The sequence below is a fragment of the Oxyura jamaicensis genome, chromosome 3 (assembly GCF_011077185.1).
Source record: "Oxyura jamaicensis isolate SHBP4307 breed ruddy duck chromosome 3, BPBGC_Ojam_1.0, whole genome shotgun sequence".
NCBI lineage: Eukaryota > Metazoa > Chordata > Aves > Anseriformes > Anatidae > Oxyura > Oxyura jamaicensis.
In genome coordinates, this window is record NC_048895.1 from 14094470 (window position 1) to 14108120 (window position 13651).

The 13651-nt window shown below is 41.9% G+C and overlaps 1 protein-coding gene across 6 annotated transcripts in view; it reads right to left on the reverse strand.

Annotated features, from left to right (window-relative positions):
* Positions 1 to 716: 716 nt before the first annotated feature.
* ATL2 (atlastin GTPase 2) overlaps positions 717 to 13651 on the reverse strand; it is a 42227-nt gene continuing 29292 nt past the window's right edge. For 4 of the 6 annotated variants that reach the window (XM_035322921.1, XM_035322919.1, XM_035322920.1 and 1 more), the window contains 8 exons: positions 12679 to 12771; positions 12277 to 12415; positions 11397 to 11524; positions 9047 to 9103; positions 7730 to 7801; positions 4698 to 5129; positions 3313 to 3327; positions 717 to 2698 (listed from right to left, as the gene is read on the reverse strand). In XM_035322921.1, coding sequence (XP_035178812.1) covers positions 2579 to 2698; positions 3313 to 3327; positions 4698 to 5129; positions 7730 to 7801; positions 9047 to 9103; positions 11397 to 11524; positions 12277 to 12415; positions 12679 to 12771 — 1056 coding nt within the window. In that variant the 3' untranslated portion in view covers positions 717 to 2578. Of the gene's footprint in view, positions 3213 to 3312; positions 3328 to 4697; positions 5130 to 7729; positions 7802 to 9046; positions 9104 to 11396; positions 11525 to 12276; positions 12416 to 12678; positions 12772 to 13651 lie in introns of all 6 variants that reach the window. The other 2 variants (XM_035322917.1, XM_035322918.1) reach the window with 2 other exon arrangements.

The window sequence follows — 13651 nt, forward strand, 5'->3', positions numbered from 1 at the left end:
GTCAGAAGGCAGCAATCACATGCAGACCCAGGACAGACAAGCACACTCACCAGGAACCTGTTGACACACAACCAGTACCTTTTATGCCCTTGACCTTCTATTTCCCACACTTGTTCCTCCCCAAAATCGCTTTGATCTTTCTTCCTGGCTTTGGTTCCTCCCACGAACATCTCACAGCAAGTTCTGCAGTCTTCAGGTCCCCTTCCCCGCACCACTAAGCTCCCTCACTCTGAAGTGAGCCCCTACTGTTAACACCACGATAGGTTTCACATCTCTCTGGCCACAACAGCAGGAGAATCCTGTGCTGTGTATGCATGTGTGCAGACAAGTCCCCTAACATTAATAAGTAATATAATCCTTCAAAATGGGAACTTGGGGCAGCGGGGGAAGGATGACAATTCTCCCTACTGTTCTCTGTGCCCTCAAGCATTCGTTTCATAGCTTCCTGACACAGGGTTCAGAATTCTCCCCTACCCCACTCCCTTATACCATCAGTCCTCTGATGCTAACAGGGTAGAGCCTGGATCAAGTATTCCAGCCTCACCCCCTGGGCAGGGTTCTGCTCTCACCATCACCGCAGGGCACAGCACCACCTCACAGCTGACAAACTTCTTGCATTCTCCAGGAAGGTACAGGGCAAGCACGGCACTCCAAGGCACCTACACGACTCCTCGGTCTTTAGACTAACAAGGAAAAAGAGATTCAGCACCAAAGCATTAGATTGTTTAAATAACAGTATTTAATCTGTACAGTTTTAAAGATACCATAAAATGCAACATTCCTACCTCATCTTCAGCATCATTCACCTGGAGCTGAGCCCTAATCTCTGGAAAACAGGTAACAACCACCACTCCCTAGAAGCTCCTTAGGGTACAAAAGTCACAGTGCAATTGCTTTAGTTCTACACAGATGGTTTCCCCCCCGATGAGAAGGGAGCCTGATGAAGCTCAAACATTGATGGAAATTTTTACTACTTAGGAATGAAGAAAAAAATGAAATACAAGCTATTGCACACAGTCATTTCCAGCTGAAACTACAGCAGTTAACTCTTTAGCTGCCCTTGTACTCCACACATCTGAGAACACCTTAGTAGATGCTTAGTCAAGAGTGAAAACAGATCCTGTAACAAGATTTCAGAATGATACAATTGTCGGAGGGCAGAAGCTGACAGAACTCCACAAGTCAAGAAGCGTGCTTCAGAAGAGCAGAAAGTTTTCCTAAACGGGGGGGGATATGAGCTAGACAAATGTCATCTTTCAGAGACAAGCATGAGAGAAACATCAGCTTCAATAGAAAGCTATGAAGTACAATAGACAATTTGTTTACATAATTGTCAGGATAAGTATTTGACATAGTTTATGTAGTAGAATACATACTTAAACATCTTTTAAAAATAAGCACGAATTTAATTTCATATATACACAACTGATTTTAATCATGTACTGAAAATAAATTACAGGAAATAACTTTAAAATGCAACAGAGGACAAGAGTTTCACAACAAACATTCCCACTGATTTTCCCAAGGGGGTGAGAGATTGCAGTGCTCAAGGCAGGTAAATATCACAAATATATCAAAAAACTTCAAATTGTTGATGCATTCACACATTTACATGAGCCACAAACATTCCTTTACAGGGACTGCACTTAGCTACCACAGAACCAGGTTTTGCCATAAACTACAAAACTTTGATACAAAATCGTATTTATATATTTATATTTCATATACATGCCCTATCTGTGATTTCTTAAAAAATAAAAACTAAACACACTGTACAGACAATCCTAACTCATTGCTTGGTAGCTGTAGGCAACGTTTTTGGATGGAATTTCTCCCCCAGTAGAATTAATGGCAATATTATATACATGAAGGCTAAACTGCAGAAAAAGACAGCTCAGTTCTGATATGCACCTCCCTCAGGACCAGGTCTGCAAGTTCAAGGCAAGACACCGTATGCTCTGACCCACCGCCTCCCTTACCAGGTATTTCTGCCATCCGCGGTGTGAGGAACCAATACATGCATTTGTGTAACACTGGTACAAAAGGCAGTAAAGCAAGATACATACTGCAACGGAGTGGCTCTAACGGCTTCACCAACTCGATACACAGAAAAACTCCTGCCTTAGAGGTGGCAGGGGGATGTCGCAGAGCTAGGTACATCTGGTGACAGCACCCTTTAGGCGGGTCTGATTGCTACTTCCCTGAAATTACCTCCTGCAGAGGACAGGCTCCCCACTGTAAGCCAGAAACTGCATCAACTCAAACACCGGGGGAAAAACGCCTCCCCCACACACTCCCCAAAACGCACACATGCACAGTTCACCAGGACTATACTTAAAAACACGCACCCCTCCCTCCCACCCCAGCGGTCTCCATGGCACCAGTTTGTCTCAGAAGCAGAGCACTGACAAACTTACTCTCCCCAGGTGATGGCAGCAATCTGTGAAGCCAGTCACACTAAACTACTTCTACAGTTGATTGTAAACTTTGGTTTATTTTTTATTTTTTTTTATTGAGTTCTCATGGTACAGCAAGCATGTCTAAGATGAGAGGGCAGAGTTGAAGAGGAGATGAACTGTCAGTCTGTCTTTAGTCTGGCATGGTGAGACACCTGCTCGGTCAGGCCTGCTTTGATAGAGTTTTTAACAGACTGTCTCATATGATCCTCCACCAAATTATCACTCATGGGCTTCAACACCTGTGAAATGAGAAACGTGCAAAGAAACAAAAAAATGAGGTAACCAAGGAAAAGAAAATATAAACGCATACAAAAAGATGAGACTTGAAATAATGAAAAAAACTCAATGCTGAAGTCTGAAACAAACTGGCATGAACTGAAAGACGAGTTTTGCTGCTATAGTAATGAGGTTAAATCAGCCACATGCTATAAACACAAGTGATATCCCTCCTATACAGCAGTATTTCTCTGAATTCAAACCACTTTATAGTTCCTAGAAGATGGATGTGCAATTCCATACCCTATATGCAGCATCAGTCTGGTATGGTTACAGCATTTATGCAGACCGGCCCAGACGGTCCAGCTTATTGTCCTATATGTTTAAGTGTGAACACTTCAGATACAGAAAGAAAGTTAAAAATACTGGCTAGTTTTTCTTCTTGTTATTGTTGGATGAGAGTCGCTGTCGCGGCACTGATGTAAGAGCACGGCGAATCGTTCGGCATCTAAGGACTTCAAAGAGTTTGGAAAACACCTAAAACATGAATTGAGCTGTTAGGGAAACTGGCTCTTAGAAAGCAGCCTAAAAAGTCTATTAAGTTCAGAAAAAGGGGAGATCGCCAGTAGCTTCTTACCTTCCTGGGATTCCTCTGAAGCATGGAGGGAAAAGAAAGAAAAATCAATAGCAAGAACAACAATACAAGAGACTTGGACCAGAATCTGTAGCTGCTTTGCCCATTATCAGTGTTGTGCAACTGTAACAATACCATCAGCAAGCTCTTTTGGAAACCACCTTCCTCTGGCCCATAAGAAGCAAGCTCTTGATGCCATAAACCAAGTTCTCCTCCTTCTCAGGGAAGGCCAGAAATCAAATGAAACCCTACATGCTCCAGGTATCTTACGGCAGTAGTGCTATCCCAGTGAGCACTACGCATCCAGCTGACACCTTCCACTTTTCTTGCAGTGCTCTTCAACCCCGAGCTGCAAAGCGGGAAGCTACAGTGGTAAAGAAGAGCCTCAATTTTATCCACTAGTCAAGGGCTGCAACTCAAAATTTAGTACCTGACGCTCAATTTCTTATTATGAAATCCACTTTTTCTCTCCAGTTACTCTACGTGGCAATTCAGAACCTTACACAGCCATTCATAGACAGGTTTAGTGTACCACTGCCCACAATTCGCCTGGAACACCGTCACTTTTCAGATGTAGAAGAATGCAATAGTATAGAAATCTCCAGTTAGTTATTTGCTTATGCCTTGTAGAACCTATTTTAGTGAAAAAAATGAAAAGCTACTCAGAAGAGTTGGTCAGAAGTTCTCCGCACTGGCTGTACTAGGACAGCTACATCAACTGGATTCAGGCAAAATCTTTGTACAGAGGCCTTTGGTTCTCTCACACTCAAGTCTTCTTGTTCTTTCAGGGATTAGTCTGTCTGGCATGTATTTCTTGTAACAGCAGCTGCACCAACTGTGCTACCGGAAGGGTCACAGACTACACAAGTCTTCCTGGAGGAAGGAACCTGCTGTACATCCTCTTGTAGTAGTTACTGCACATTAGTCTGGTTACTCATCAGCCAGTTTTCCTTGAGGTCTAATTAGTCCTCCAGTGTCACACCATCAGGTGAGGTGAGGGAGGGCACTGTTTTTACCTTCCACATTTCTTGGAATATTTTACACACCACATCCATAGTGCAAGTTTGCCGCTTTAAACTTACCTTTAAAAGCGGAATTCTCTGCTCCAAAAAGCAGTAAGATTTTTAAAAAGTCCCTCCACTCTTACCATCCAAGCACCTAGTAAAGCCGTTATGTAACACATACATACATATTTAAATAACATTCCTGCTTTAACGTTCCTTGTGTGGGGCAACACTGCAGTGGTCATACTTCTGACCTGATTTTCCCTACAGCAGAACTAGTATTCTCCCTTCAGTCTAGACCAGCTTTTTTTACTCACAACACTGAGCAGAAACTATTCGATATGTTTGCTCAAGGAAACATTTGTCATGAAAACAAATACCAACCTGTTCCCATATAGCTTCAGCGATCTGATCAATGGCTGTTCCAACTTCTCTGAATTCCCCAGAGTACTTAACGTATGCCCAAGTACAAAAGGATATAAGAGCTATCCCCAGCACGAGATTACACAGGGTAGCTATGGAGTTCATACCAAGGAACCCAGTCAGTCCTGAGGTTATATACATGGCAAACATGACTGCAAATAGAGTGGCAGGGGTACGAGCAGCGTAAAAGATGTTTTTGCCATCGTTGTGCTTCACAAAGTTTGCATAGATCTCGTCAATCTCCGTCTCGAGTTGCTCCTGGTAGCGGCGACAGAACTCCTCCCCTCCCATCTTCTTCACCGAGCAGAACTGCCTGACAGCCGACTCTCTGTAATCCTGGTGCTTCCGCTCAAGGTCCGCTGGGGCAATGTAAGGCTTATCTCCTCCACAAATCTGTAGGAACAATCAGAGGTGGTGTCAGCGCATCCCAAATATCTTGCACTGTACTAAAAACAAACCTGCCCACCTCTCAAGCCAGCAGACTACCTCCTGCACCTTTCTTGGCTCTCTAAGGTCTGGAGTCCCATCCCAAGCGAAGCAGCCAAAGGTTCTGTTCATCATGGCCCAGCAAGAGCCTTATCTGTCTGCTCATATACAAAGCCATAGCATATGACAGAACTAATACTTTCAGTCCTTCCCTTTGGGCAAGCCCAGGAGAGGACATCAGCCACAACATATTTTTCCTGTTATGAAAAGGTGAAATAAGGAACGCCAGAAGGCAGACAAAGCTTGGCCTGAGGAAGGTTAGATAGCACTCTGAAGCCCTCCCCTCAGCTTTTCACACCACGTCACCCACCTCAGTGAGAGGTTCACTGCTCAACTTGGACACCAGTGAAGTAGATTTTGCACACTCAGCAACTTCCTGCTTATTGCTGCCACTCGCAGGTCCCAGGGAACTTACCAGGTGATATGAATAAACAAGAACTAGCTGCTGACATCTTTAGCCTGTTCTTCCCTAGACTGTCCTCTAGGCTTGATTCAGATCAACTTGTGAGAGAATGTTTCTGCTGAAGGGAAGAGACCATGGACTCAGATACCTGTGACGTGGACACCCACCGTCTTCCTCTCCCTAAATCAGCATGAGTATGAAAATGGTTAGACTCCAATGACGACTTCTCTGTAACACTGATGTCTGACCTCTTACGGACTATGCTTGGTGATTACCTAGGCCAAAGGTCCAAACTGCTCAGATCAGCTCCAACTCTGAGTCGGACTGTAAGGGTTTATGTCTAAAGACTGAAGATTCTTTCCATATGATGTCACATTACAGCCTTTTCTCTCCTGCCACAAGGCAGTGCTTGTCATCTTGTGTCTTGAGCACACCTTTAACCTCCTCCTGCTGCTTTCCCTTCAGCAGGGCACAGAACAGATCACTTTCTTAGAGTACAGCATACCCTTTCTATCTCACAAGATGCATGGCTTCACTAAGTAGCTTCTTCAAAGCAACAGGATCCTGACACCGTCACCCCATCTCCTGCCCCTTGATCAAGTTTAACAGGCACCTGCCTGATTTTTTTTTCCTTATTACAGTTCTCTGTACCTGGCAAAACTCCCCAGAAAACAGGTCTCTCCACCTCCAAAACTGTTTTTGCACATTGCCCAGAGTACTGAAACACTAGGAGCTCCTGATGTATCAAGGCCACCGCTTGCCATACAAATACTACCACTGTTCTCATGCTCTGTGCACCTGCACCTGTTGTTCCTTACATTTAAGGTCATCAGGGGAACAGTATTTTGTTTATGCACACTCAGCAGAAGAGGGCTTTTGTTCACGAGTAGAACTCGGTCAGTACAGTAAGAAATATCCATATATAATCCAGTCTTAAGTGCTGTTCCTAAAACAGAACTTTCAAAGTCGTGTCACATTGAGAACATTGAGACATCTGGATAAAAGTTGATTTAAGACATTTGTATTTTTATCTACACTACACTCTACAGTGACACAAAGATATACACAATACTGGGGAAAATTACTAGGGAAACGAAGTCTGTTTGAGAGTACATCTTTTTCTGTTTATTCCTCACCCCGAGTAAGAAGCCTTGTGAGTACAGTATCAACAGCCAGTAAAGAGTCAGCATAGGAAAAGATTTGGCTTTTTTTTTTTTTAATATAAGCAACCCATTAGTTATTTCAAGAGATTTTCCAAAAAATGGAAACAAAGGAAGGAATCCCTCTTCGCCAGCACTCTCAAGTCAGCCTGCTAACAACTGAAGCTGGCTAGCCTGCCACTAGCATTAGGTGCTAATCTAACTTCAAAACTGAAAGCCACTTCAGTGATTAAGACCAGAATTAGCCCAGTTAATGGGGAACTCTGCAGCATGTTATCACCCATGTGATCACACATTTAAAAACACTGGTCCTGTTGTAGAGTTTCTAAATAAGTATAGTCTTGTTAAGCTTTGCAAGACATGCAACTGTTTCCAGAATTTGCCATGATAAAACGTTGCTAACACCATGAAGTTGAAGTATGAAGTCCATCCAGACATTTAGCTTGATGGCAGTGACTTACACCACCCTAAGGGAAGAAGCAAGTAGGAAACTGCGTACTTTTTTTCCAGACAAGATAGGTTTTGGATTAAAGGTTTGTTTTTTTAAAAGGGGATGATCTTAATCCACACATTTGACAGCTAATGAATAACCGCTATTCAAAAGTGTGAAACCATCCTAGAACTCTACCCCTGGGTCCACACTGACCCACCACACATCTCACCTGTCTGCACATTTCACATTATAGGATTTTTAAGAGCAGCAGAAGGAATTAGCAGGTGGTATATTAAACTTCCATTCCCACACCTCCCCACCAATTCCCATCGCAAAGAATCCTGGATTTGCTGCATCAGACATCTAACTTCAGCGCAGGGCACAGAAAACACAAGTCCTGGACCCTAAGCTACTTTTCCCCGTCAATATGCTAACAGCCAACACCAAACATAACACTAGAACTGAAGGCCCGTATTCCCATGTAGACAGTTAGAAAGTTGTGTTATCATACCTGCTCCATGCCTTTACTGTACAAGTCTTTTGCTCCTGCCACAGCAGCAAGATTGTTCGCCTCAGCTGTTGCCTGGAAAACATTGAGCACCACGCATCACTGCGGCATCACCAGCAAGTTACAAACATGCAGTTACACTGCCCAACATACCCCACTACCACCACGGACTGCGATTGCCAAGAAAATGCCCCACATGAACAAGAGAAGGTTAATGATATATACTAAAACAGAGTGACTAGAAGAAAGGTTTTTTTCAGCTTTCTAGTACAGCTGCAGACAAAATCCCATGTGCTTGTGCAGGCTTGTCATCATGAGCAATCTCTTCTGAATGTTCTACTGTTAAAAAACAAGCAAGGATCTCTGAACTACTAAATGTTAATCCTGATACGTCACTACCTGTGAAGACAGAAGCAAGCCAATATTCCTGCATTATGTGCAGTTTTGGTGTCAAGATTTGTAAGGACTTGAGACTACTTTCAACCTGTGTTGTGTCAAGGACAGTTATTCTAGCTCATCCTGCAAGATGGCATCTGCTGTATCTCACAGCCACATCTATGGCATCTTAATTAGAAGAAATGATAGCAGCCTTTGTTTCACTGAAAAGTTTTCTCAACCATCCCTCCTGCCAACATCTAAAGAATTGGTTCATTGACTCTGTTCTGGGTGTTTATTTGTCCTTCTTATCTTAATGAAGTGACACAGGAATCTTAATTTTAAAAACTTTTGTAGATATGAAATGGTTAAAACTAGCCCTGGAGTCCACAGTTGGATGAAAACTCTTCAAACAATTTAAGGATTCAACACAGAGCTTTACATAATCAGTTTGTGTTCAGATCATTTTAAAGCTGATTTCTGGGTTGATCCAGAGAAGATGTAAAGAAGATACAGGCCTTAACTCTGCACAGTTATCCAACCTAACAACCCACATGTGATCAAGGAGCCCAACACTGAGACAGTGATATTAGCTGCATGACTTTAAGCTTTCTCCTTTCTGTTTGCTGCATCTGATACTAAAAGCCCTGTGAATAAAGTCTGAAAGATATGGACAAAAGAGCAAGTTAGAGGAAACATGCTTGAAATTGAAGCACTTAAGAATAAAGCAATCAGTTATACCCCCAGCTCCATTTGGTAGATGGGACTGAGGAAAGAAATGTGTGCCCAGGCTACACAGTTCAATGTGCTTTCAAAGCACACAGCTCCTTCAAGAGCTACAGCTTTGCGTGGGAGCTGCAGACTCCCAGCATTCATGACCTTCAACTCCACAGGACTTATGAAATACACATTTTCTATCAGGTTATTTGAAAGAAAAGAAAATACCTGCAGCATAGACTTCGGATGAGGTAGCTCCTCTCCTTGATAGATTTTAATGTAAGCCTAAATGGAATAAATAAAAAAGAGGTTTCTTTTTCCTAAGCATTTAGGATTGAGGTGAGGGAGAGAAAAGGGATAACACAGAGCTCGTAAGTCATTACTTTGTAATAATGGTAAGTATTCAGTGAAGCAAGTTTCTCCACACATAGAGGTCTGGCATTCACCCATTTCCCCCGTGCTTTAACTCCTTTACTTTCTCAAAGCCTAACATGAAGTCCCTATTAATCACCAGTTTTAGTAAACTGGAGCAATACTTTAACAAAGCATTTCAATTAACGTGCTTTTATCAGTATTAAAATAAGTAGTTCGTCCCTCTATCAAAGTGGTTCTTTTTCAACAGCTGCTGACAGGTTTTCTTTCTGTGCAAGCACCAATAAGCCACTGAGAGTGGTCTGTGCATGTTTTTACTTTTAGACTTTGTTCCACTTCAAAATACAAGTTCCCATGCCTTCCATAAATAAGGTCTGGGCACTTAAGGCTGGGACCTGTCAAAGTTGCGGAGTACCTTGAGGAGACACAGCCACTATCTCAAAAAGTGACTGGTTTGGCAACAGGCTTCTGCTCCCTCAAATGCATTAGGTCTTTGCTAGACAGGGAGCCCTCTTCCAAATCCATGAAGACAACTAACTTGCACAGACTTTCTAGCAAGAGGTCTGTCCAAACAGCCCCAAACCATAATTTATTTCCCCATGCCTTGTTCCCTTGGAATTCCCTTGGAATGCGTACAGTGCTGAACTGCCAAAATACCACTGGAAGCCAAGTAGGAAGGCTGTCCCTCTGTTCCCCAATCCTCGGGTGCTTGCTTTCACCGTGATTTCACAAGGCTGGAGAAGAACATCCTTCATATATCTCCTCCAGCCCACAAGATGGCCCATGCCATAGAGCACAGTTCTTGGGACAGATTAAACCAACAAAGCCATGCCATGAACAGCCCCATAGAGGCTGGCAGTTATTTTTCTCCATGCTGTTACTGCTCTCCCCCCAGCTTGTCTACAAGCCTCTGTCCTGAAGATTTTCTCCCTAAAGGAGAAGAGAACAAGGTCATCAGGGTCCCTACGTACCTTCTGCTCTAGGTGGTAGGACAACCTACAAAAACAGTTATACAGGACTTTGCTCCCAGGACACCCTCCTTGCCTCTGTAGCTATTTCCTCTGAGTATAAACCCTCCAGTTTCCAACTCAGGCTTCACGATCTCAGCTTTAGATCCACAGTCACAAGGGAGCAGTTCTCTTCAGTTATGCAACTACTGAGTTCCCACAGCACCCTGCTTAGCAGATCCCAGACTGGCTACTGCAACGTCAATCAGGCAGCTTTTCAATAGCTGAGACGTCACACTCAGTTTTAGGGTGCACTCCTTTCCAAACTGCTGTTGAACGTGCACTCCCTGCACCATATGGGATCGAGTCTTACTACAGAAGAAAATGGAACAAGAAGTGATATACAGCCATGTAAATACAGAGACTGAGCATATGAGCTCCAGACATGATTTTATCCCAGTCAGAGCAGCCACGACTTCCGCATCCCACATCACGTCTTTCATTTGCAAAATAAAGTAACCTTTTATAAGCGTTAGAGTTCTGGTCTCAGATTCACCCCTTGCATAACTACTTTCATAACATCAGCTCTGTCCTGCCTTCAACATGCATGCTCAAAAGTAGCAATGCAAAATTAATGCCTTGAGGAATGCTACTTTCTCATACAGAGCCAACTGTTTAAGCCATTCCAGTTCAAAAAAAAAAAAAGGCTACACATCAGACCAAATCCGGGTGATGTAGGGATTATGTTATCATGTTACTGCTGGTGTCACCATGATACCAAAACAGCTCAGGAGTTTAACAGCTGCAGGTATCTACAAATATTTTATAGCATAAAATGTTGTTACACATACAAGTGTAATGAAGATGCTTTTTAAACAAGTTAAAAAAATCTGGAGGGGAAGAAAAAAAATATCTGAAGTTTTTACTGCATACCTAGAAGCTTAAGAGCTGATTTACTATCTGTATACAAGAACCTCTTAAAAAAAAAGAAACCAGAATTTCAAAACAGTATAAAAGTCTCTATTAGAGCTTGAAGTATTTTTAGCTAATTTACAAATGAAAACAGAGCACTATTTTGCCAATGGTAGTCTGTTAAGAAGCTGTGTGCCAGTTCTGGAAACAGTAATGAAATGAACATAAGTGAGCTGATCAGTGAATGTCAGCCTAGATACTTTTATCGTCTCTGAAAGAACATGCCCTAAAATTAGAATACTTTCTTTTAAGCCATTAACAAAAATAATTAGCATAAGTTTGCTTACCTTGAAGTATTCTACAAGATCTCTACAGGTCACCTTGGATCCACTAATCTCTTTTTCTACCAAGTTTTCAGGGGCAAGCAGTAATGGTACCAAATTCCGCAGTTCTTTCTTAAAATCCTCATCTATATCTAGTAAAATTCAATCCATTTCAGAAAACAGTGGTCAGTATTCAGTCTTATGTTTCCCAAAGGAACACTGATAACCCATAACCCCTCAAAATACCATTGCAAGTCTTAACTGCATTTTAAAAATATTTAAAAGCTTAAATACATACTATAGCTTCAGTAGTACTCGAAGTGTGTTTTCCCTAGTACACCAACATCTTACACAAACCCACAGATCCGTCCCACAGAACTTGTCAGTGGGAGAACTACTAGTGCAAAAATCTTGTTTTCAGCCTTTGCCATTCTGATATATTCCCTCTGTTGGGGGAAAAGCAGTAATTGGAAGAATCCTAACTGCTTCTCAATTTGCAGTGGCAGAAGCCTACAGCTATTTTATAGTCATTCTAGTTTTTGACCTTTGCTTTTGAGAGTTCCTACTGAAAAGCCTTTCAATAACAAGAAAGTAAAGTCTACATTTTATGAACGCTCACCTCTGAAACCTTTATTTTTCTTTAGAATCCCTATTATATGACCTTTAGGGATGTCTCAAGTTAATCAAGATTACAATCAACATCCAGATAAAGATATCCATTCCATTTTACCTTTAAACCAAGAACATACAATACGCATTTCTAGATTCTATCATTTCACCTTTTAGCCCTACACTTTTCTCATCAAGCATTTCAATGGCCAACTATTTCAGTGCTTAACTTCCATGATAAAAAGAAAATGAATTCAGCGATCTGAATCAAGAAACACAATGGAAAGCTTCCTACCATTCAACCTCCCATCGAAATTTGGATTTGTTGCAACTTTAAGACCAGGGTGGGGCAACAGGAAACAGCCAAGGTTACTGAAACAGGAGTGAATATGCTTCCTTACATTCTGTAACTCTTCGTGTTGGTTTTGCTTTACCTGATAAAAAAAAAGGTGTAAAAGCAGCTAATACAGATTTGCAGTACCTCAAGTTTAAATACCAGCTTAAAAGCAGTACGGGCCCAACTGTGTTTAGACTTATTTCTGAACCTAAAGATGTTAAAAACGCAGAGTTGTAAAGCCAAGAACCCTGCATAAGTGGAACACCACAAATTTTAAGAGCTAGATCACTGTGCATCACTATCTTAACAATGAGGTGTCACTTAAGTTAGATCAGAGTAGGACTACTAGAAATAACGTACCTGCAATCTTTTCTCTAGGAACTTTTTTCCTCCTTCCAAACCATATGCATGTTCATACGGGTAACTCCAATCTCTAATTAAGAACATTAGTGTCTGTAAAAGGAAGAACGACAATGATGAATGGTTTTCTAGACCTTAGGAATGATGCACTATCATACATGGTTATTTGAAGTTTTAAAAGATTCTAAACTTGTCTATTCTAAATTAAGCGGCCTTGTAGTTTTATGGTGCAAGTGGCTGCTAATTTAAGAGAAGACATACACCTATATATGCACAACCACAACTCGCTCCTTATCTGAAAGGAAGTACTTCAGCATCTCAAAAAGAGAGCTTCCCTGTTCCATGGGTTTGCCTTTTACTACCCCAGAAGGATTACATGGTTGTTTCCTCCTGTCAGCTGAAGATAGAGAACAAACTTTGACATTAATCTTACGAGATGAGGTGGTCAATGAAGACAACATCTTGCCTGGGCCAATCACAAGAACATAAGGGACTCACATTTGCAGGCTGAATATTCTAGAGACACAAGAGTCTTAAAGACTCACTGCTGGTAGCATTATAGGTTAAGAAGGATCATCTGATAATTCAGGTTTGGAGAGGTCTCAGTCCTTGTCTCCGCTTAGTGGAAGAAGCCTCAAACACTCCTCTAGCCTAGGAAATAGTCAGGAGATGCTAGCAATTTTGGAAAATTTAAATACTGAAGCCATTAATGCTTCAAATAATGAAAATGCAATGTCCCTCAATTTCTTCAAGGTTGTATGACCTATATTCAGAACCATACAACAGCAAAGACCAACCACACCTCAAGAAGAAATGAGTAGGAAGGAAACATGAAATTTGTTTCTCCTTAAGGTCAGTGCATCCCTTGACACTTACTTTATGCTTAAACTCCAGGTACAAAGCTGTACTTGCCTAAAATATAATCATCTTCAGCATTCTTCCACTGTTTTTGCCAAGAAACATGGTGACAGGG